Source organism: Oikopleura dioica, unplaced genomic scaffold, assembly GCF_907165135.1.
Source record: "Oikopleura dioica unplaced genomic scaffold, OKI2018_I68_1.0, whole genome shotgun sequence".
Taxonomy (NCBI): Eukaryota; Metazoa; Chordata; class Appendicularia; order Copelata; family Oikopleuridae; genus Oikopleura; species Oikopleura dioica.
The window spans coordinates 1-22,182 of NW_027649639.1; the positions used below are offsets into that span (position 1 = coordinate 1).

The following is a 22,182-nucleotide window of genomic DNA, read 5'->3' on the forward strand; positions in this document are numbered from 1 at the left end:
AGCACGCTACGGGCCTACGGCCCTTGCGCGCATTTTCTGATAGAGAACTCATTGGGTTGGCAGGGGCAGTCTTTTCTACCGCTGGGACTCATTTTTGGCAGCAAACAACTTCTGCATTCGCAGAATAATAGTTGTTTTCGCCAAAAAAATTTTTTCACAGAATTATTCTCCCGGAAAGGGGGTCTTATCGTGAGAATAATTCTGTTTTTCACAGAATTGTTCTGTGCACAGAATTATTCTCCCGGTTGCCCGACATTTCTCGATGACACTGACCATCAAAAGATGTCCTAAGATGTCAATTTCGATGGACATTTCTTGACATTTCTCGACATCTGCAGACATTTTGAGTTATTTCTACAAGTCGCAACATAAGGCTTTTTGTAAGTTAATGTCTCACAATGTCTAGAGACATCCTTTAATGTCAAAAGATGTCTATAGAAGTCATTTGACATCCCTTGACATTTCTCGACATCTCGAGACATCTTAAGACATTCATCAAGTCTCAAGATGCCTCTGAACATCATGCAACGTCTCTCAATGTCAAGAGACATTCTTCAATGTCTGAAAATGTCTCTAGACATTTAAGGACATTCTGAGACATTTATTGGTCAAAATTTCAAAAACTCGATTTAGTATCAAAAATATTAATAATTTTTCAAAATATAAACTCTTCGACTTCTTCAATAATTCTTGAATTCAGCTGCTTCGTACAACGAAGACGCAGTTTTCGGCTGCACGATGATGTGGGTCTGGCCCGATTGCTGCCCGCAGTGGCAGAATATGAACTTCCTTTCATAATGAATTTCGCCTCTGTTCACTTTCTTACTATTCTTGACTAAACAGACTTTTGTTTCTAACGATAAAAACTTGGGATAAATAATTTAATTTCAATGTTCTGCAAAATAAATATTCGAGACAGATACATCCCAAATCTTTTATTTTTCAGCAGCGGCAGAGGAGCAACAAGTTTGGCTCTTTTTTGTACAAAAGTACTACCGCAAATCTAGGTCGCAAATCATTTGAGATTCTAGGACCTTCTTTTGATAGCCAATAAGATTGCTTTATTTGGCCCACCGACCAATCAAAACCCTCAAAATCCACTTTCAAAATTATTTTCTCCCCACTAATCGTCTCAAAATTAATTTATCCTACCTTTCAGGTTTTGATTTTGTCCAGAAATTTTATGATTCTGATAACTTTTTCTCCGTGGTAATAAAAACAGAGTCGTAATTTCAGAGTCACGAGAGCGCTTATTCGCCGGTTTATGATCTTCTGTTTTTGAGAAGAGAAATTAAAAACTCACTTTTGAATTCGAAGTCGAGAAAAAGTAGCTGCAGATGAGACAAGTAACGACACATCCAAAAGAATTGACGAGAGAAGCGGTTGAGAAATGGCTGGAAGGTTTTAAGAAGAAGTTGAAAAGAACGACGAGCAGAGATGATTTGGACAGACTGCTTTTGTCCGTTGAGAGACAAGAGTTTGAATATAAATGGAATGCTAATTGGGAGGAGGTTGTTTTTGAAAATGGAGAAGGAAAAGTTTTGCGTTGGGGCGAAGAAAAAGAAAATGAGCGATTACCGCATTCCAAAACGATTCTTGAAAAAATACAAAATTGAAAATCGAAAAATCGCGCGATCAGAATTGAAAGAAGAAACTGGAGAATGGATTCTCGACAAATCTTTCAAATCGATTTCTGAAGGAGGAGAAGCGATCGTTTTGGAAGAAAAATTTGGAGAATTGGACGTTGCCGTCAGGGTGCAGGCTTTTGACTCGGCGCTCTTTTGGAAGAAGAGGAGGAGTTGAAATTTGAGATTCATCTTTCAAATGGTAAGAATAATTGTTTTATTTTTGATTTTTACATTCTTAGATTATGAAACCGCCGAAAACGACGAAAAATATGACGTTCCCGTGATCCCCCGTCATTCCAATATTATCAAGAATTATTGCAGCATAGAAGTCTTCTTGAGCGAAGACGAAGACAACGATGACTGCCTCGGATGGATAACGATAATGGAAAAGTGCGACTGCGATCTTCGAAGCCGACTCAAAAAAGAAGATCTCAACTTGGAAGAAAAAAAGAAAATAGCAGTTGGAGTGCAAGACGGACTTGATTATTTGAAGAGCGTCGGAATCTGGCATCACGACAAGAAGCCCGAAAATGTTCTCTTGAAAGATGGAGAACCGAGATGGGTCGATTACGGGACGTTGCAAGAATTAACTGGAAGAAGGAGCTTACGCGAAATGGGCTACGCGCGGAGAGGAAGCAAATATAGATACAGTAAATTTTTATGTAAGTTTTTAATTCGGTTATCTTGAATTAATTTTTCGTTTATTTTTTAGATTCTGGTTCTGCTGCTTTTTCGGGAAGTGAAGAACTTTGTAATGAAGACGGAGGAGAGGGATCGCCACTTCATATTTTGATTCTCTGCGACTGGAAGTCTGCCTGGAGTCTTCTTTACAATCCCATCGAAGAAGGCGAGCGAGAAATGATCAAAAATGAACTAAAGGTTTTTGGATTCTTCGTATTTTTTCGACAATTTCATTTTTTTTAGAAATTCAATGCGGCCTGGCTATCAAAAAAAACTCCAACAACCGATGAAATCAAAAGTTTATCAGAAATCATTTCGCTAAAAAACGCGCCTTCCCATTTTTGCCTGGACGATCCAAGCTTGACAAAATCCTCCGCGATGGCCAATCTCAAACAGAAAATGACGAAACAAATCAATTTCGACTTCAAAAACGTGACGAAGAATGTTTTGAACCAGAAAGAAAGCAATCTTTGTGTGCCAATTTCAGTTACTACTCTTTTGAGATGGGCCATCAAAAATGATTTGCGAGTTAAAAATGGATATTATGAATTATATTGTTCTTTTGAAAAAATCTTCACAATTCTGACGATGGTGATTTATCCGCGCAGTTTGGCTGGATTAAATTTAAATCCGAAATTCGAAGAACAAGAATTCCAAACAAACGAAATTGAGTTGCTTCTCAGAAGATTAAAATTTGAGACTTATTTGAATCCAAGTGGATGGGAAATTATTAAAAGAATGAGTAAAAGATTAATAAGAGGCAATTTTGATTTCGAGCTAGGTATCTTCACTTTGTTATCATAACTTTGAAAATAATAATATATTTTCAGTGCTCCTCCACGACAAATTCTCCTCCACCCGTCCCCTGACAGTCACCGGCGCCTACCTAAATCCCGACGGATCTGTGTTTTCCCACCAAATGGTGCTTGACCGCGTCGAAAACTCCAAATTCATTCTCCAAAACACACTCATCGACCATTCTGGCACTAAAATCGAAATTCCTCAGAACAGGCCATTCTACGCCGAATACAAAATGATGAAAGATTGCTACGACTTCTACAAAAAATATGAGTATCGCGGAGACAACGGCGAGATCATGACTCTGGCGAACGAGCAGATCAAAAATATGAAGAAAGAAACTTGGCACCTTCTCCCACAGGCTTATTCGATTATTCTCAGAAAATAATAAAAATCAATTTTCAAATGTTTGATTTCAAGTGCCTCGAATCATTCTCGTAACTGTAAAATTTTCTTAATGCTACTAATTAAAAATGACAATAAAAATGACGATTTCACTTTATTTCTTTCGAATAATCATCAATATTAAAAGTCGGGAAGCCCAATTCTCCAGCAAGCAGGCTTTTCGTATCTTCCCATTCCCAAAATCAATCGCTTCTTGAGTAAAATATAATATTTTTGATTTCAAAAGAAGGCGGAGTTTTCGTACTTGGTCAGTCATAATTCGGCACTAGAACGAAATGCTACTGCCGCGGGCAATGCTAGCGCTCATACTTATTCTCTTAAATTGACGGAACGTTTGCTTATTAGTTAACTAAAGAGAATTCAGAATCAGAGAAGAAGATAGAAATTATAAGCTTTCAATCTAGAGCTTGAGGCTCAATGTACGGGTATGTATCCCCTTAATTTTTGATACTAGAACTTATAATTAGAAGCAAGATAAAAAATCCGGAGAAAAATTTTTTTCTTTAAAATTTTTCCACTAAAAATAAAAGACCTTATTTTTTCAGACTGCGCTCAGTCCGCAGACGTCATGTATTCCTCATCTTCGCAACAATCTTCCTCGTCATTTTCCTGACCAACAACACAAATGCAGTTCACCGACTCAGGCGGCTCGACATCGAGTCGATCGACTGGAGCAACTACGAAGAGGACATCATTTCCCACGTCAAAGAAGAGCTCAATTCCATCGTGGAAAATCCCGAAGATTTTTTAGAATCAAAAAAGACCGAAGAGATAGAAGAGAAAATTGAGGAAAATGAGAAAACAACTTTGACGGAAACATCATCAACGTCAGCAACATCGACAATTTCGACAAGTTCGACAATTTCTTCCTCATCAACATCATCATCAACAACAGAAAAAACTGAGAAGAGAATTGAGACGCCGAAAAGTGCAGAAAACAAAGAAGAAAATCAACAAAGAAAAAATGAAAAAGAGGTTGAAAATGAGCCAGAAAAACCATCCCATTCACCAGAACCGGAAATATCTCGAGTCAAAATCGAAAAAAACGCTCAAGAACCCGCCGCGATCGCGAAGCAAAAAGCGCTAGAAAACATCAAAAAACATCTGCAGCCAGCCAAAATCCCAGAAAAAGAATCCGTGCCTTGGGTTTATCCAACAATTCCAGCTCCTGGCGAAAAGAAAAAGGGCCCGCCAGTAGTGGCAAAACGCTTTGTCGTGAAAAAATTTCTGAATGCGACGAACATTCATATTTTTTATCGATCGCTCCCGGAGAAAACTGAGCAGAGGCGGCTTTTACGGGCGTATATGAAGATGTGGATGAGTGTTAATTCCGACGAGTCGATGCTTCCGATGAATTACTCGATCGTCTCTTTTGATGACGAAAAAACAAGGCGAGAAAGCGAGAAATTCGGGGATCTCCACCTCTGCGCTCGGAATTCAAGCGAGCTGGAAGAATACACCCTTCTCATGAAAGCAGTGAATCTCGCCACGGAAATGAATTTGAACGAAACCGAAGTCGCAATTTTCGCCTACACAACTGACCTCGTTGATTCCAGCGAAATCACCAGCGCGACCGGAAAATTGGCAGCGATCGACTCGGGTGGGGAGAAAAATATGATTTGCTTCAAAGGTTCTAGCAGGGATACGAATCATTATTCTAGTTGTGGAGAAAAACCGGTTTTTGCGCTGAGAGGAGATGTTGTCAAATTGTTGGCGAAAGAGATGGAGATTATCAAGCCTTACATGGGGAGCATTGAAGAACGCCGAATAGGTACATCTTTTTGTCTTCTTTTTATCGCAAGAAAATGATTAATTTTAGGCTGGTTGACTGGAATCGTCCGTGCTCGCTCGAAAATCGTAGGATTGGGCGTCAACCAAGACAACCACAATCTCATCCAAATGCCCTTCGAACTCGAGCAGTTCAACGACTTCTACGAGGACAACTACGACTGGGGAATGGATCGAAAGCCTCGAAAACTGATGGACTACGACCTGCCCGAAATTTACAGAAAACCAGCGGAATGGAAGATAGAAATAGAAATAGCGCCACCTTGCGACCCTTCTCCTTACTTGTATCTCGTGAAAACTTCCAGGTAAAAATCGAAATTGAGTCACGTGATGAAACTTTCAGGAAAAATTTTGAGCGTCGAAATTTTCTCCGGGCGTTTCAAGAGTTCGACAAAAACTCGACCAAGATCGAAAATCTTCCTCAAATGCGATTTTTGCTTGGAAAAGGAAAATCCTCGGAAGACCCTTCCATCGAGAAATTCATTAAAAAAGAGATGAAAGAGCACGGCGACTTGGTGGTTGGAAAGTTCATCGACGAATACGACAATCTTCCTCACAAAACAATGGCTGGCTATACTTACTTCGCCGAAAACTGCATGAAACCGCACAAGAAGCAGTACGTGATGTTTATCGATGACGATGTCTTGCTGGACGTCGAGCATCTCGACAGTTATTTCAAGCAACCAAACGCTAGCGACTTCACTTGCTTTGGATTCCTCGGAGAACATGCGAGGCCGAATCGATGGGGAAAATACAACGTTACAATTGAACAGTGGGCGGGCGGTCATTTCTTTCCGAAATTTTGCTCCGGTAGGATCTTTTTCCTGCTTCAAATTCTTTATGTTTCAGGTCCTTGCGCTGGAATGACGGCAAAAATGAGCGAGAAGATATATGAGGCAGCTTCTACGACGGATGCCAAGGGGTTCAAGCTTGAAGACGTCCTTTTTACAGGTTAAGAACTTTCTTAATGTCTACTTTTAGAGAAAAAGAGACATGACGAGACATCTCCTGACATTGTCGGACATCTTCGGACATCAAGAGACATCAAGAGACATTCTTAGACATCCCAATGTCTTTTGATGTCAAGAAGTGTCGCCAGATGTCTGGAGATGTCCCTGAATGTCAAAATGATAAAAAATTTTAACCAGCTCTTGATTTGCTCTCATCGTTGATTTCAGGCATTATTCGAACGAAAGCGGGCATCCCGGAGCCATCCTTTCAAAAAGACGTGTGCAAACATTTCGACCAAAAGACCAAGCAAGCGACGGAAATGTCGATGTGGCAATACATCCGACAGCTGTGCGCCCGGCGCAAATACATGTAAGAAACAACGGAAAAAAACAATGGCCCTAACTCATTTTAAAGGTCGACGATTCAAGATCTGGAAAAACTAGCGATCGCGTTCGGATTCGATCCGAATAAGTACGCGCACCTTAAAGTTGGCCTCCCCCCGGGCGTGTCGGCAAGAAAACCTCCCATCGTTGAAAAGGGGGTTTCGGTGGTAAAACCAGTCGACCTCGAGGGAAAAGTCGGAAAACCAATTTACCGAAAACCTGATCTTTCAAAACCCGGGCTATATCAGGCCCCAAAGCCGACAGTAAAAAAATCTCCAGTTGAAAAAGCTTCGCCTGCTTCTCAAGAAAAACCTTTTGCTAGAAAAAACATCCGAATCGCAGGAAAAAGCTAAAAAGAATCTTCTTTTCTGTGCAATCAAACCATTAGTTCCAAATGACAGATCATTCCAGAACAGTTCAAAATATTATATACTCAATTGAATAAACCAATTATTTGAAAAGAAAACACTCTCGATCGGGTTCAAGTACTGACGAAAAAATATCAAAGGCGGGGAAATGCCCTCTTCGTGAAAGTTTACAAGTGGCCTTGTTGCAACAAATGGGAGCGATGCTATTTGAGGAACAATATTGTTTCCGACAAATTTGCTAAAGCAGATCCTAGGCTCAAATAAAATCGCCCCGGAAGCAAATTTTAAATTTATCGGCGACTGTCGTATTTGTCACAAATATTTTTTCTATAAAAAATTCAGGCGTTAAAAAATGATAAAATATTGAAAAAAATGTAAAATGAGAGTTTTTTAATGATAAATTATTGTTTAACGATGTTTGTAAAACATGTTTGTTTAAAAAAGTTTCGAGAAAAAACGCCGGAAAAAGAAAAAGGTGCCGATGCGGGGAAACAAGTGAAGGTTAAGCCCTAATCGCCGCCTCGAAAGGGTTAATTTTGCTGCAACCGTTGTGCTCGGAGCTGAGCGCAGGGCTCTAGAAGACGCTGCCGTTATTAATTTACGCATTTAGCGGATTTTCGTATTTTTCGCCGGCGCCAAAGAAGAATTGAATTATGCACTAGAAAAGTAGCGCAAAGGGAATTTATGAATTTCGCGTTTTCGGGAAAAAAGAAAAGGAATAATCCACTACTGCTGTGTTTTCCGGAAGAGGGCACTGTTCGCGGTCGATTGGCGATTTTTATCCGGCACTGGGCACCGCAGAATGCGATTAAAAGCCCCGCTGTTCATTATCACCTAATTGGGAAGGACTTAGCCGCTAAGCAAGAAGAATTTGGTCGAGTTTACATCGCTCATGAAATTTAGCTGATTTTTAAAAAAGGGTAAAGAAGCAATCTTGCTCGATGAGCCCCCTTTCGCCACACTTGGAATCAAAGTTGGAAAGGAGAGCCACTCAATTGGCTTGTTCCATCCGGCGGTAGTGCTACAGTCACTAAGGAAATGAGAGGTACCCCCTTTTCATTTAATGTTTTCGAGAAGTTCAGAAAAGAAAAACTATTGAAAAAGATTGAAAACCAAAAGCAAACAAAGATGTGAGAGACATACAGAACTTCTCAATCAAATCCTTCCAGGCGAAGTAATTGATCAAAACCACAAGAAAGTGGGTAAACAGATCAAAAGCGATCGGACAGACTGTAGCTTTGGAATCAGAATACTTTGAGAAACAAAAGTAATCAAACATCCGCCACCCATCTCATTCTTACCCATCTCATTTCTTTTCTTTCCGTAGTTTCTTGAACAAGATCGCTTGGTGGAACAAAAACTATAGTTATTTAAGAAAACCCGTCAAAACGATGATTCTTTTAACAATAAAAGAATCTGATGCGTTAAAAATATCAACCCTTATTTCGTCAAAATCATCGTGAAAGCCGACCAATAGAGTCGCCTAACTGTTATCATTTCCATTTTAATCCCACTGAGTTGCGGAAATAAGCTTTCGTAATCGACAATTAAGTTTCTCAAGGAGCAAGTTGCTGAGTTAGTACCGCGGGTGGTCGCCGATTTTCGGTATCGCCAGGAGGGCGCTCTCGCTCTCTTTTAGCGCGCTAGGACCGCCGCTGCGCCGCGCCCCGCTCAATCAGCTGCGAAAAAAGACGAAAATCAAAGCCAAATGTAACAAAAGAAAATTACCTGATTACAATTTGAATTGAACAAGACCGATTCTTTTCAAGAGAGAATTTCAGATTCAAGAGAGATCAAATGAAGAGCTTGAAAAACTGAAAACAGAAATCGCCGAAGAGGAGAATTTTAGGTATGCGACCGCACATTATTGCATTTTGACGGGAGAGTGTTCGGAATTTTGAATCAGACCCAAAATACCACGCTTGTTTTTGAAGATTCTAGCGCTGAAAACGAGCATCTTTCATTTGCATATTATCCCAGAAGGAATTGAAAGCCTACGTGGCTTCTCATGACAACTCTTTTAAAGCCTGACTCAGGATTTCTACACAGGTTTCTGAGCACAGTTCATCGAAAAATATCTCCAAACCTTTTTTAGTTTATAAATATCGATCGAAAAAAGACGAGAACAATTTTATAGAGCGGAATAGGAAGCGCAGTGGGGAGGGAAGTTTTTGATGTACGGGGACAGGGCATAAATCGATTTTTCATGCCGAGGGTGAGAAACTTATCCAGGCCACCCGCTGACTCGATATATCGACTAATTTTATATTTTTTAACACATTGAAGTGTTGAGCGACAGATTTTAGGATCATCCTCGCTGCGCGACTTTAAAAACAGGCTCTGAGACAGGAAAAAACCTGTGTTGAAAACCTGAGTCAGGGTCTGAATTTAATTTTTGCTAATCATTTGACATCTTTCAGACCCTGACTCAGGTTTTGACACAGGTTTTGCTCAAGAAAATATGCTCTTTTGAAGCAACAGTAAGATAAGTTTTTTGATTCCTTTGTCTTTTCCGAGATCGATCGACCACGAAATTCGTTAGATCTTTTTCTTCTCTTCTTTCAAAATTACGGAAAAAGTAAGCGCTATCGATTAGCGCCGATTTAACGGGCGGAGGAAGTGAGCTTATCTAACCGCGTAATGCAGCGCGCGCTAAATTCGGCACCGCGGTTGCACCAAAAAATTTTCGGCCGCCGAGGCTGAATTTATTCAAAACGAATTTCCCGTGGCAGAGGGACACGAAAATGTCAACGCGTTGACTTGGACCGTGCTCGCGTTCGCAGGGGAAATCGGTTAAAATATTCATTTTCTTTTCTTGTCATCACGCTGTCTTATCGTTTATCTACTGTATTTATATACAGTCTTTATGGTAAATATGAGCTAAGGCTCTGAAATATATTTTCATTCGCTGAATAACAGATAAATGACAATTGTTGCGAAGGGCTTTTCATTAAAATATTTAAGGGCTTTGACTCAGCTTTGCAACGTACAATGTAGGCCACAATGTTGCAAGTTGCAAAATCGAAACTGAAAAACTGATAAGCTTTGATAATGAGCAGCGAGACCGTTTTTTCTCCTTGATTAAGCTCGGCTCAAGGCTTATCATCTTCCTTTGTTGCAAGCTTTTTTCTCTCTCCCAGGAGTTTTTTCCAAAACTAAATTGAATGTATAAGCAACAATAGCTCCTCTTCTGCCTGGCGGGTCCGCTTTTGATTAGCTATTTAGGCCATTTTGGGAAGCAAGTTACGATTCTAGCGCTCTCTGCTTTTATCCTTTGGGAGTGGTCAGCTACTGATAAGGTGAAGGAGCGCCTAAGCCCCGCCTTATCGCGCCGGACACACATTCATTCACTTAGTCCTTTTCGGGGTCAAATAATTACCTCCGCGCCGGCGTTCCCAGTCCGGCGTTCTTGACCTCTGCATTCGCCATCTGCGCACTCATCCATTTTTCGAGCCCTGGAATCAGGCTCTTCGAATATTAGTTTATCAAACTTTTTTGATTGAGGATAATGAAGCGCGATTTTCAGCGCTTTTATGTTTTGAATTTTCGCGAGTCTCTCAGAGTCAAGAACATACCAGAGCTATTGACAAACGAAACGAGAAGCACTTGCTTCTGGAAGAGTGCTTTTCAATGAAGCAGCTCAGCCGAAAACTTCAACGACACTTAATCTACCGGCCTCAGAATCGCGAAAATGTTGAATAGTGATAATAAGGGGGTCTCCTTTAGATGTCCATATTATAAAGGACAAAATTCGTTAAGAGGTAGAGTCTACCTGGTAGACCCTTGCATATAAGAATACATTTTTGAGCCAAAAGCGCATTACAAAGGACGTATTTGATCTGGGAGTATTCCGATGGAAGTGAAAGTGACAAACTCTGACGCGGCCCCGTCGACCTGCCTCTTTTATATTTTGATAGTTAGCAAAGTGGCGGATCCTTATAAAAGTGCTCATTTGAGGTACACAGCCAGTAAACTGGGCTAAGGGGCCATCTAGCACACGCAGTGAACACAATGGAGCTGCCGAGCAGTAAATATTTCATCGCAGATCAACACATCTGCTTTCTAAAAAAACTCAAACATGCTTTTCCTTCAATTTTAAACACACCCTACATACACACATCTCCTCTTTAGCCAAATGAGCAGGAAAAAAGTAATGAAAAATTGATTTCTTTTCAAAAAACTTTTTCTGTAAAATTGACAAATTTATTTAAAAAATCAACTCGGATGTTTTTGAAGCCCAATTCGACCGCGGCTTATCCCTCATAACTCGATTTCACAAAGAAGGGCTTAGCTAAATTCGGGATCATAGACATCTGTTCAACCCCACTTTTCTTTCTTTGTCGGACCAAAAACCGCTTGAGCTCAAAGTTTTTCAACGCCATGGGAAGATTTGATTTTGAAGCTCTCTGTCTTCCTTTATTGAGCCTTTTTGCGAGAGGAATCCTTTTCAAATCCGCCGCCGAATGGGTTAATTTGGATAAAATATCCTCAACAAAGCGAGATTTTAAAACATAAACAACTCAAAATTCAATCAAAATTCAATGCTATGACATCGTTTTTTTTTCTCTTTGAATTTGAGAAACGATGATTGATTTTTTCATTTCTCGTAAAAATGAAGTTTCGAGACTCTCTGGCCTCTTCAGCGGCATTTTACGACTTTTGGGCTTAGTAGTACTTTTTGGTACGATAAAAAATAGCATTCTTCATAACGATCGAGAGATATTTTGGCGCGAAGAATTCAGAAAAATCTTTTTCCAGGGAGAGATTTACAGGTAGTAGCTTTCTTCTTTTTGTTTGTTTTCGGGGGCGAACACTTGAATACTATCAGAATCGCTTCAAGTGAACTTGAAAAAGGAGAGAATCCATGAAATTGGCCTCGGAGATCCATCATTTTTTGTCGAAGACTAGGTAGATTTTCACGGCTTTATCGAACTGGAACTCGGTAATTTGCTTATTTCTTATGCAGGTCATCCCAATCCAGCTCTAATTAGATTCATTAATTAGTAGTTGCCCATGGGCTTTTTTAAACCTGCTCGCCAAGTTTAAATGCCAACTTCTCCAATCCCCAATTTTAATTCAATATTTTTGGCCCAAAAAGACTTGGTCGATTCAAACCGGTGAAATCAGTTCTTGGCCAAAAACTTTTCAATACAAAAAATAGCCAAAATAAAGCATAAGCAAATACAGCCGAATATTCGTAAGAGGCACGAAGGAAATCCTTTTGTTAGCGTGTAACTCCATCGGATATTCGCTATTAAATTAAGTCTATTTGCTCTTTGCTCGCTTCCGTGATACAGATCTGATTCGATAAAAGAATCTCTTCTCAGTTCTTATTTATATTTACTTGTTTTCCGAAGCACGGATCTGGCTTTGGCATTATTCAGTAATAAATTTACACTGGCGCCGTCCCAAAAATCCTTCTCCCCGAAAAGGTCGCACCTAGCCCCACTCAGTGCTCATCTCTCAGATGGCATTTAGGATTAAAGTATCGCCCTGTCGAGTACTCTCAATTTTTCCCATCGTGTTTTTTATATTTCGATTCAAGGGTGAGCGGAAATTAAAATGACACTTTTGCCCTTTCCGTTTAAAAAAGGCTCGGCAACCTGTGTAGAAAACCTGACTCAGGGTCTCAAAGATCTAAAATGAAAAGGCGCGAAGCGGCTTATTCGAATAAGAAAGCCGCAATGCGGCTTCGCAAGAAAACCTATTAGAAACAAAAGGTGGAAATGGTAACTTCGCGAAGCTGCTTTGCGGCTTCGTTATTAAAAAAGCCGCAACGCGGCTTTTCATTTGACATCCTTCGGACCTTGAGTCAGGTTTTTTTCACAGGTAACTGAACTCAGAGGGCTACTCTTTATAGGATCTGTCGCGAAATTCGTCCATTAAAATGGTAGTGACCCCCTTATTTATTCACATATCCAAATTATTGATGGAGAAAGCCTTAATTTTACGAGACAGATTTTCTGTCCGAATCAGAATTCATCAATGCGAGATCTTCTACGAATCAATTTCTAAACAGTTTCGTTCTCATTACTTTCCTTTTTTTCGATAAATAATGCAGACGAGTGGTGGACGACGCGTTTTTTAATAATTATTCAAATGAATAACTTTGCTAAGTGCATCCCACGTAAAAAATCGAGTAGTTTTTCAACTTTTATCGAGACTCAGATCTTTTTAATAATTTATCAATTTCTGATTGTTAATTCTGTTTTAGGCGATGTCGAGATACAAGCCTTCTCTTGCTCTTACAGTACTGGTCCTACTGTTTCTACCGCTGGCAAATGCAGAAATTTGGCACAGCGAACACACAATGAAAGAAACAGGGCCTGGATCCTTTCTCGTCAACTTGGACCAGCAATTCGGCACCTCAGGACTCGAATGGAAACTCATCACGAACGCCAAAGGATTTGAACTGAAGGGCTCCGATCTTTACACCAAATCCGAAATCGACCGAGAAAAAATCTGCCCAACGAAGAAAAATGAAGACTGTATTATTAATTTGAAGCTCTATTCCTTCAAAAATCAAGGAATTTACGAACTCAGGTAGGCTTTTTCAAATTTTTTTGTAAAATTTTTCAATTATTTGATAAATAATAAACGTTAAAATTGAAATTACCGCCGCTTGTTTGTGGTTAATCAAAGACTGCGTGATTTAGGGGGCTGATGAGCACGCGTACTCAAAATAAGACCCTGCACCTCTGCGCTTATTTATAAGCAAATTAAGTTTTAATGGAGATTTCGGCGATTTCCGCAAAAAAATCATAAGGGAATCCCTATTTAAACGGATTTCCCATCCTCTTTAATTCTTATGAGATAATTTTTCGAAATTCTGTTCAGAAAGGGACACCCTTGAGAAAAATTTGATTCAATGATTTTTCATCATCAAAAAATCGTTTAGTTTGACGATCGAAGATGTCAACGACCACAAGCCAGTTTTCGAAGACGAACCGATCGAGATTTTCTTTTCCGAAGACGCCCAAGTTGGCCAGCGAAAAATGCTCTTCAGCGCGACTGATGAAGACTCCGACGAATTCGGAATCGACCGCTACTCGCTGAAAGACGACTCGGAAACGTTCAACCTGGTCGAGTACAAAAACCCAGACGACACGAAAGTTCCACAGCTGATTTTAAAAAGAACTCTCGACCGCGAAGAAAAGGACAATTACGAACTCGCCTTGACGGCGTTCGACAAAGGCGAGCGCGCGAGCACGGTCAAGGTGCTCGTCAACGTTGTTGACGTTAATGACAATCGGCCGACTTGGCAAGGCTGCGAGGGAGGCTCCGTTTCGATCTCAATCAAAGAGGGGCTCGCGATTGGCGAGCGACTGCCGATCTCTATTGTTGCCACCGACGCGGATGATGGGCTAAATGGACAGATTACTTACAGGTAGAAAGAAAAAACGCGGCAAAAGTGACAGTAGGCTGATTGATACTTTCTCAAAGCTTTTAAAAGATTTCCGGATGATGAAAAGTAGATATTTCGAGACAAATTGTTAAAAGTATTCAAAAATTTATTATTTCAATTTTAGATATTCCTCGACAACAAACACCGAAGCCCGAAAAGTCTTCAATTTGAACCCTCAAACAGCCGAAATCACAATTCTCGAATCACCCGACTTCGAAAACGTCCAATCCCACCACCTCTACCTCGAAGCAGTTGACAACGGTCAAGAACCCAAAGTCGCCTACTGCATCCTCAACGTCAACGTCCTCGACGAAAACGACGAAGAGCCGGAAGTCCAAGTCACACCGCTGAATGCCGAGGCAGGCAGCAACTCGAGCGTGATTTTTCTGAAAGAAGACTTCGAAGTTGGAGGGTAAGAGTGACTCAATTCAGGGACCACTTGCTGCGATTTGTGATAAGAGGATCATTTAATCCAGCGTTTTTCACGGCTCAGGAGGCGATATTCTTAATTTTCGCGATAAGTGAATTAGTTGTTGACGCTCTAGAATCTGTTGCCAAAACAGGCACTGATATGCTGCACCACCACCACCACCACGGCACTTGAATTTTTTCCACTATTTGGCATTTTTTTTATCAATTTTGATATTCGGATTGTTTTATTTTCAAAGCTCTATTAAAAATCTTATTGGTATTTTTTGAAATTCCTGAATTTTAATTGGCCAATCAAATTTTCCTTTTGAGAAAAATTAAAGGTAATTTCAGGCTCTTCGCAATTGTCCTTGTCACCGATAAAGACAACCGCGGCGAAGAAGTCACCGCCTCCATCGACAACAGCGCTTTTGAACTGGTCAAGTTTGAAGTCGGCAGCTTTCAACTGCTCCTCGCCGAGGCGCTCGACTACGAGCAGACTACAGTTATTCAGGCGACGATCTCAGCCACCGACGGAGAGCAAAGCCCCCTTACAAAGGTTTATCCTCTCGAGATTGTCGTCCAGGATGTGAACGACAATGGCCCCAAGTTTCAGCTTCAAGGAAATGGTCATTTTTTCTTCCTTTCTTTTCATTAAAAAAATAAGCCGCTTTGTAAAATTCTTTCAAAGTTTCAAAAATTGACCGCAAAAAACAGAATACCAAGTCAAACTCTCCGAATCGGAAGAAATCGGCTACGTCTTGCTCAACCGCTTTAGCGCCACGGACGAAGACGCCGGCGAAAACGGTTGCATCGACTACGAATTAACTGGAAAAGACTCGTATCTCTTCGGCACTGAAGTGGAAGGCGATTGCGGGCCAGTCTCGATCGTCCTCAGGCAAAAAATCGATTACGATGAACAACAGCTCGACTCGGAAAGCGCTGAATTGGGAAAGATGGAACTTCAACTCGTGGCAAAAGACCGCGGTTTTCCGCAAAAAACAAGCGCTACGAGCATTTTTGTCGAGCTTATCGACGAGAACGACAACCAGCCGACCTTTTCCAAGTCGAAATACAGCTTCGAATTCCCCGAAACTGCTGAAAAAGGCGACATAATTGGAATCATCACCGCTGAAGACAACGATCTCAGCCCTGCTTTTTCCGACATCAAATTCGACTTCAAACCTGAAAAAAGTCAGCTGTCGACTCCGCCGAATCCCTTCGAGTTGGAAATGATGGCCGATAAAAAGTCCGCCCAAATTGTTCTCAAAAGACAACTCGATTTTGAAGATGAAGGAGAGAAAAACAACAAAAAATGGGAATTTGTCATTACCGCCGAAAACCCGGAAATGCAGGGGATGACAGTCAGCGAGGCACATGTCAAAATCCAGCTTCTCGACGTCAACGAGTTCGCTCCTTCGATCGAGTTCAAGAAATTCAAGACGCTGCGGACTAACAAGGGCAAATCCTACGCGGTGGTCGAGGAACAGGCGAATGTTACTGTATCGAGATTGGAAGTTAGCGATGAAGACGCTTCAACGACCGCAGAGGATGTTTCCATTCAACTTTTTCCGACTTCGAATCAATTTTTCAAGCTCCAGGAAACCTCAAAAACCGGAAAATACCTCCTCGACTACCAGGGCAATCACGCTGACGGGCTTTTTCTAGTCGAAATCGCCGCCAACGACAATTTTTCTCCTTCCCCAAAAAACAGCACCATCCGCTTTCCAGTGTTCATCAACACTCGAGCGAGCAAAAATGCCACGGAAATTGCCGCAATCGTCGATGAAACCCAACTTGAAGATCTTGACAATGACGATTTCGCCGATATTTTGAGCGCGAACATTGTCTTTATCGGCGGCGGAGCAGCGGTTTTCCTCATTTTGCTGATTGTTTTGGTTTGCTGTTGTTGCAGGTAAGAGCAGTGGCACTTCTTCAAGCCAAATAAGAATATGGAAGAGGATCATTTATTTAAAATGCCGATTTTTAGAGCGCGCTGCTGGAGCAAGAAAAAAACAAGGGCACCAAGAAGCCTACAATGTTTCGATGAAAAAAGGGGGGCATGATTATTTGGCGAGCTCGAAGCATGGCGCTACTCTCGACTCAAGAAACGACTTTGAGGGCAACTGGACGAAACCATACGATCCTAGAGCCATGCAGGTAGCTTTTCATCCCTTTGACTCTCTTTTACTTATTTCTAGTCGCCTGGGCAATCTTCCTATCATTCTGGAAACGACTCTGGCAAGGGCGAATCTATTCCGACTCAAAACTACCCGGGAAACTCCTACAACTTCCCAGGTAAAAAAAATTCTAAAAAAAGCCAGCAAAATTGGCGAATTCGCAAGTGACTTGTTCAAGTGGCTAGCTGACGGGTCGGCACTTGGTCCAGCTGTCACTCGCGCTGCACTTGCTCGCTAAAACCCGTCAAAGTTACTTCCGGGGTGATTTAATTATTGTTATCTTTAGCGCCGCCACCAGCAGTTGGTTACAATACTCAGCCGCAAGAAATTGGGGATGAAGAGTGGATGGGCTCGCTTCTTCGGCAAAATAATAATCAAATCCAAGGTAAAATTCGATGAAACTTTCTTTCCATATTTTTCGTTTCCAGAAGGAGCCGCAACAGATACCTTCATCGCCGCGCCAATGAGCAAGTCGAGCTCTTCAAAGCTGATCTACTCTCCTCCTTCTTCCCAAAGCTATCAAAGTCTCAGCCGCCGCGGCAATAACAACCCTCACCGACCTCATTTCTCCACTTTTCTGGACGAAGAAGAAGTCCGCTCTGAAACCAGTTCGATCAGCGTCGCCTTGCTCAACGGGCACATGTCTCCTCATTACGACTCCGACATTGCCAGCAACGCCGGAACTCTCAACAGAAATCAGAACAATCGAATTCAGTAAGTGTCGAAAAAAGGCTAAGCATCGATCATCGCCTGTTTAGATACACTTACCCCTCGCCACAAGAGAGGGATGAAGCCAACTAAACTGCCTCCAAAGAAAAAACTACCGACGAACCAAGAATTAAAAATATATCTACCTGTTCCATTTCGCGTGCATTCTTCAACTGTAAAAAAGAAACTGACCTCTCGAAATCGCAAAGCGGAAAAAAAGAAATACAAACTTGCCAAAAATTTAAAAAATAATCGAAAAGTCTTACCGCTAAAGTTCAATTTTTTCTGTTTATTCAAAAAAAAATCCAAATAAATCAAAATTGAAATCAACGAAGAGTTTTTCTTTCAAGTAAAAATAGAGTTTCATTATTCTTTATTCAAGGGAAAACATAACTTTCATGCAATTTCCAGAGCGCGCCAATTCGAAGGCACTTTCGAATTCTTCAAGTTTGAATCGATGCGAGATCAGCGCTTTCAACAAGTCAAAAAGCAGAAATCGCTACTGTTTTTGCTAAAGTCTATTTTGACATTTTCCTTCAATCTGTTTTTGTATTTCTGGGCTATGGTGACTCCAGCTGGCCAAGTGTTGCAGTAGCGAAAGACGCCGCGAATGTCGATTTCCTGAACCGAAGCAAGCATGATTGGCAACTCGTACATCTTGTCGCGCGGAGCCAAGCCAACGAGAACGACTGTTGATCCTGGCTTCGCCGCGAAGATGCTTTTTCGGGATTTATTTTTTCCGCTCGATGTTAAATTGAATGCTCTTTAGAATCCGAAGCTAAGCTGCATGCATTCTGTTCGACCAGTGCATTCCATCACAGCGTCGAATTTTTGCCCAAGCTCGGTCAAAATGTCGTCACGTGATTTTGACATGACATTAACAGTTTCAAAACCAAGGGATCGAGCGAGCTCTAGGCGACTTTCGATGACATCTGTTAAGACGATTCTTCCGGCTCCTCTTGCGCTCGCTGCGATCGCGCTTTTATTATCAAATAATTAATTAATTAATTTATTCATTACCTCACAAGTCCAATCGGCCCAGCTCCAGTAATAAGCACATCCTGGCCAGGTTCAACTCTTGCTCGCTTAGCAGCGTGAATTCCAACAGAAAGCGGCTCAATCATCGCGCCCAGCTCGTAGCTCATCTCTTCCGGCATCTTGTAGCAGCAGCTCGCCTTGTGCACGAAGTACTGGCAGAGACAACCGTCGTCCGGCGGCGTGGCGCAGAAAAACACCTTGCTCAAATTGTAGCGCCCGTTTTTCGTCAATTCATCGTCGCCAGTCGCGTAGCCGGGTTCGAAAGCGACGCGATCGCCTTTGACAACGTTGCTGACTTTGGATCCGACTTGGATGATTTCGCCAGCGCCTTCGTGGCCGAGAACCATTTTGTTGTCAACTGCGAATCGGGCTCCTCGGCCTTGAGTCCAGTAATGAACATCTGATCCGCAGATGCCAACTGCCTGAAACAGAGTTGAAAAATCAATCATTCTCAAGGGCCTTACCTTTACTTTGATCAAAACCTCATCCTCCTCCAGAGACCGCGTCGCTCCAAGATCGCCAATTTTCAGCTCTGTTATCCAATCGCCCGGAACTCCCTTGTCAGTCCAGGGATCCTTGCCCTCTCTGTTTTCGACGAAGATGCCTCGATTCTGCATGTTACAAAATTTCAAGAAAAAGATGGCAAAATGGCCATTTTATTCAAATTCAAGTGCTTGGCAAATAAAGAGATTGATGATCGTAAATTGTCGTTAATTTTAAGGAGCCCACTTCTTTCGACAAGAGCTCTGCAAGCTAAAATTTGATTTTCAATTTTGCAATACATTTATTTGATTTATTCAAAATCAGTGTCAAAAAGCAGCAGTTAAAGATTTTTCAGAAGTCCTTCGAGTCCGCCCAAGTCAAATCCTTTCGATCCTCCTTTTTGCTTCCAAGACCTCCCAAGTCTCCGAACGCGTCCGCCATCTGGCCGATGATATCGGCATTTTTAGTCGATCTCTTTAAGAGAGTGTTAATAACACATTTTCAGCGATGTTTCTTTCCGAGCTCAAACCTTTCCGCGGGAAGAAGAGCCTCTTTTGGAGGAAGAACCAAACGACGCTTTCTTCTTTCCATTTCCGAGGCCGAATTCGTCACCCAAACCCCGAAAACATCCTTCATTTGGTTGACAATGTCAATTTGGTCGATGATTCCCTCGGCTAAACATTGAAATGACTTTTTTAAACAATCTAAGACGAAAACGAACCTGAAAGATCGACAATATGGCCGATTCCCTTTTCCAAGCAGGCGACTCCGTCCTCGATCGAGTTCATTTTGCCGCATTCTCTGTTTAAATCGAAGTCAGCAACTCTGTCCATCATCTGAAAATTCAATAAGTGAAAGAATTGACAAGAAAATACTCACTTCTCCAATGTCGAAACTGTTGATAATATCGCTCAAATCACCGGGAAGGGAGTCGGCTCCGCTGAGGAGGCGAAGGCGGCGAAGAATCCGAAAAGTTTCATCGTTTTTTGATGCGCAGAATTTTCGAGTATGCGCGAGTTGAGTTGGTACTCCCCATTTTGTAATTTCATTTTGCAAATTCAGCAAATAGGGCGTTATCTCAGGATAATGAAACGAACCTAACACTTGAGTTCAAATTAACAAATTCTTGCTTATTGATATTTTTCATAATTTCCCGTCATTTTTCATCTGAAGTTTCTCCTCTTTTTCTATAAAAAATGAGTTTTTCTTGGGAAAAGCTTAAACGCGGTCTTTTTCGAATGATGTAGGATTTCTAGACATTCGACCTTCAATGATCTTGGCTGTTAGGTTCAGACCAAGGTGCTATAATCGCTCCGGAGACGCCTGTTTTCACCTACCTACAGCAGTCTCGCGCTATAAATCAAATAAAGCTTGTAGCTTGCTGCTTCATGGAAAATTTTGAACATGGAGTTCAGTATCTCGTTTTGAACCTCGACTGCCAAATTGAAAATGGACTCAGGTTCGACTTTGACCGCAGAAAAGAACCCGCTCAGCCAAAAAGCGCTGCCAAAAGAGACTTGTTTTCGTTTCGAAATCTCATGAAATTTTTATGTTTTATTCTTTTTTGCTCTTTTTCTTTGTCGATGGAAATTCCGGCCGAATCGATCGAGAAAATCGTCGGCGATATGGACAAAATGTTCACTTCCAGCCTGAGCGGGTATAAAGAGATCAAGGAGGAGTTTGCGAAATCGCAAATTGTTTTGCCGGAAATTTGCGCGAATATGAATTCGTTTAAAAATGTGGCGCAGTGTGGGCAGTCGTTTGTTGAAGATGTTTATGCTTCTGGAAGTAAGAAAATTTTTGATGGATTTTTTCAAAATTTGTTTAGTAAAAACTTTGATCAACGTCTTCGGCGAAAGCTATTCCGTAGAAGAAAGCCTCAACAATCTGAACGCGAATTTCGACCAGCTAATTGAAGAACTGGGCGGTGAAAACTTGGTGGACGAAAAACGAAAATGAAAATCGAGAAGGCGAAAATGGTGGTTTCCAGTTTGGTCGATTTTAACATTGAAGACAAAAACCTCTTCGCGGGAATTCCCAGCTCGCTGATTAAAATTGACGACATTATTTGGGAATCTGCTGAGGAATCTGTTCAAATTACCGATGCTCTACTTGAAGAAGTAAGTTTTTCCTGTCTTTTAGAATACTTCTTGCGAATAGACAATTGATAGAGCTTTTTAGTGGAGTGGGAGGTACTCATCTGCGGCGAGAAAATTGTTCGATATTTGTAGAGAGAATGATGAAGGTGCGTTTGTTAAATAGATTTTAGGGTTTCTTTTTGGAAAATAATCAATTAAAAAATGCCGAAAAGAAATTCCAAAATATCTTCTCGCAAAATGCGGCCGAAAGCTGATGAAAGACCTCAAAATCAATCAAAGTACGAAGTTAATAAAAGCTGAGATAATAAAAATTCGTTCAGAAACAAGTTTGATAATTGATTTCCTCAAATTTTCGTTCGACGAATTTGATGATGACCGAAATGGAAAACTTGATTTTGAAAAGTTCGAAAAGATCTTTGCCAATTTCATCGCGACGGCCGGATCGACCATGATCAAGATTTTCGATAGAAATGAAGACGGAATAATCGACAAAGCGGAAACAAACAAGGTTAGGTTTTGAAAGAATCCTTCTTTGTATGTTTTATAGATTTTGAAAGAACTTGGCAAATTAAGCGTCTTTCAAGGCGATTATTTGAGCGGATCTTACAGTAATTTCTACCTGCACCCCACTGCTGATGTAAGAACTCCCTCTGAGAAACTTTTAAATAACCATTTTTTCAGCTGATATCAAGTTTTCTGGTGTCGACAAAACAGACAATTTCGAAGTCGGAGATGACGAATATGACGGCGAAGGTGATGACAAGACTAGCAAGCGATTACTATGACCTGCAAGTTTCTGACTGGGAAGCGAGAAATAAATGAACCAACAAAAGTCTTTTGCTTTATTTTTTATCGCAAA

At 41.2% G+C, this 22,182-nt stretch overlaps 5 protein-coding genes and 1 long non-coding RNA gene across 6 annotated transcripts; 4 read left to right on the top strand and 2 right to left on the bottom strand.

Annotated features, from left to right (window-relative positions):
- Positions 1-1,661: 1,661 nt before the first annotated feature.
- On the top strand, positions 1,662-3,679 carry LOC145710826 (uncharacterized). Its single transcript, XM_081788531.1, has 5 exons — positions 1,662-1,827; positions 1,868-2,290; positions 2,341-2,507; positions 2,553-3,090; positions 3,140-3,679. Exons 2-5 carry the CDS (start codon positions 2,011-2,013, stop codon positions 3,493-3,495), a joined length of 1,341 nt encoding a protein of 446 aa, XP_081644657.1. The 5' UTR covers positions 1,662-1,827; positions 1,868-2,010; the 3' UTR covers positions 3,496-3,679.
- Positions 3,680-3,839: 160 nt separating this feature from the next.
- On the top strand, positions 3,840-7,039 carry LOC145710822 (uncharacterized). The gene is made up of 7 exons (XM_081788529.1): positions 3,840-3,937; positions 4,058-5,283; positions 5,332-5,605; positions 5,644-6,110; positions 6,150-6,251; positions 6,479-6,620; positions 6,666-7,039. Exons 1-7 carry the CDS (start codon positions 3,930-3,932, stop codon positions 6,985-6,987), a joined length of 2,541 nt encoding a protein of 846 aa, XP_081644655.1. The 5' UTR covers positions 3,840-3,929; the 3' UTR covers positions 6,988-7,039.
- A 1,654-nt stretch (positions 7,040-8,693) lies between these two features.
- LOC145710818 (protocadherin-11 X-linked-like) lies at positions 8,694-17,113 on the top strand. Its single transcript, XM_081788525.1, has 8 exons — positions 8,694-8,851; positions 13,217-13,545; positions 13,901-14,389; positions 14,532-14,819; positions 15,170-15,444; positions 15,533-16,730; positions 16,806-16,975; positions 17,017-17,113. Exons 2-7 carry the CDS (start codon positions 13,220-13,222, stop codon positions 16,879-16,881), a joined length of 2,652 nt encoding a protein of 883 aa, XP_081644651.1. The 5' UTR covers positions 8,694-8,851; positions 13,217-13,219; the 3' UTR covers positions 16,882-16,975; positions 17,017-17,113.
- Positions 17,114-18,177: 1,064 nt separating this feature from the next.
- LOC145710828 (sorbitol dehydrogenase-like) lies at positions 18,178-19,358 on the bottom strand. Its single transcript, XM_081788533.1, has 4 exons — positions 19,206-19,358; positions 18,724-19,163; positions 18,482-18,682; positions 18,178-18,421 (listed from the first exon to the last, which is right to left on the bottom strand). Exons 1-4 carry the CDS (start codon positions 19,356-19,358, stop codon positions 18,178-18,180), a joined length of 1,038 nt encoding a protein of 345 aa, XP_081644659.1.
- Positions 19,359-19,843: 485 nt separating this feature from the next.
- LOC145710836 (uncharacterized) lies at positions 19,844-20,380 on the bottom strand. The gene is made up of 3 exons (XR_014135091.1): positions 20,104-20,380; positions 19,946-20,060; positions 19,844-19,898 (listed from the first exon to the last, which is right to left on the bottom strand). It is a non-coding gene; the product is annotated as an uncharacterized LOC145710836 (long non-coding RNA).
- A 799-nt stretch (positions 20,381-21,179) lies between these two features.
- LOC145710829 (uncharacterized) lies at positions 21,180-22,145 on the top strand. The gene is made up of 6 exons (XM_081788534.1): positions 21,180-21,344; positions 21,406-21,469; positions 21,536-21,601; positions 21,644-21,831; positions 21,871-21,960; positions 22,005-22,145. The coding sequence occupies exons 1-6, from the start codon at positions 21,180-21,182 to the stop codon at positions 22,143-22,145; spliced, it is 714 nt and encodes a 237-aa protein (XP_081644660.1).
- Positions 22,146-22,182: the final 37 nt, after the last annotated feature.

Excerpts from the sequence above, each read along its gene's own strand:
- LOC145710822 (XM_081788529.1), top strand. Across the intron at positions 5,606-5,643 it reads TATCTCGTGAAAACTTCCAG|GAAAAATTTTGAGCGTCGAA; the intron begins GTAAAAATCGAA and ends TGAAACTTTCAG. Across the intron at positions 6,621-6,665 it reads TGCGCCCGGCGCAAATACAT|GTCGACGATTCAAGATCTGG; the intron begins GTAAGAAACAAC and ends CTCATTTTAAAG.
- LOC145710828 (XM_081788533.1), bottom strand. The coding sequence starts at position 19,358 with ATGCAGAATCGAGGCATCTTCGTCGAAAACAGAGAGGGCAAGGATCCC. Across the intron at positions 18,683-18,723 it reads GGGCCGATTGGACTTGTGAG|CGCGATCGCAGCGAGCGCAA; the intron begins GTAATGAATAAA and ends TGATAATAAAAG. Across the intron at positions 18,422-18,481 it reads ACAGAATGCATGCAGCTTAG|CATCTTCGCGGCGAAGCCAG; the intron begins CTTCGGATTCTA and ends ATCCCGAAAAAG.
- LOC145710829 (XM_081788534.1), top strand. The coding sequence starts at position 21,180 with ATGAAAATCGAGAAGGCGAAAATGGTGGTTTCCAGTTTGGTCGATTTT. Across the intron at positions 21,470-21,535 it reads TTGTAGAGAGAATGATGAAG|AAATTCCAAAATATCTTCTC; the intron begins GTGCGTTTGTTA and ends AATGCCGAAAAG. Across the intron at positions 21,602-21,643 it reads AGACCTCAAAATCAATCAAA|AAACAAGTTTGATAATTGAT; the intron begins GTACGAAGTTAA and ends AAATTCGTTCAG.
- LOC145710818 (XM_081788525.1), top strand. The coding sequence starts at position 13,220 with ATGTCGAGATACAAGCCTTCTCTTGCTCTTACAGTACTGGTCCTACTG. Across the intron at positions 14,390-14,531 it reads AATGGACAGATTACTTACAG|ATATTCCTCGACAACAAACA; the intron begins GTAGAAAGAAAA and ends TTTCAATTTTAG. Across the intron at positions 14,820-15,169 it reads GAAGACTTCGAAGTTGGAGG|GCTCTTCGCAATTGTCCTTG; the intron begins GTAAGAGTGACT and ends AGGTAATTTCAG.
- LOC145710826 (XM_081788531.1), top strand. The coding sequence starts at position 2,011 with ATGGAAAAGTGCGACTGCGATCTTCGAAGCCGACTCAAAAAAGAAGAT. Across the intron at positions 2,291-2,340 it reads TAGATACAGTAAATTTTTAT|ATTCTGGTTCTGCTGCTTTT; the intron begins GTAAGTTTTTAA and ends TTTATTTTTTAG. Across the intron at positions 3,091-3,139 it reads CAATTTTGATTTCGAGCTAG|TGCTCCTCCACGACAAATTC; the intron begins GTATCTTCACTT and ends ATATATTTTCAG.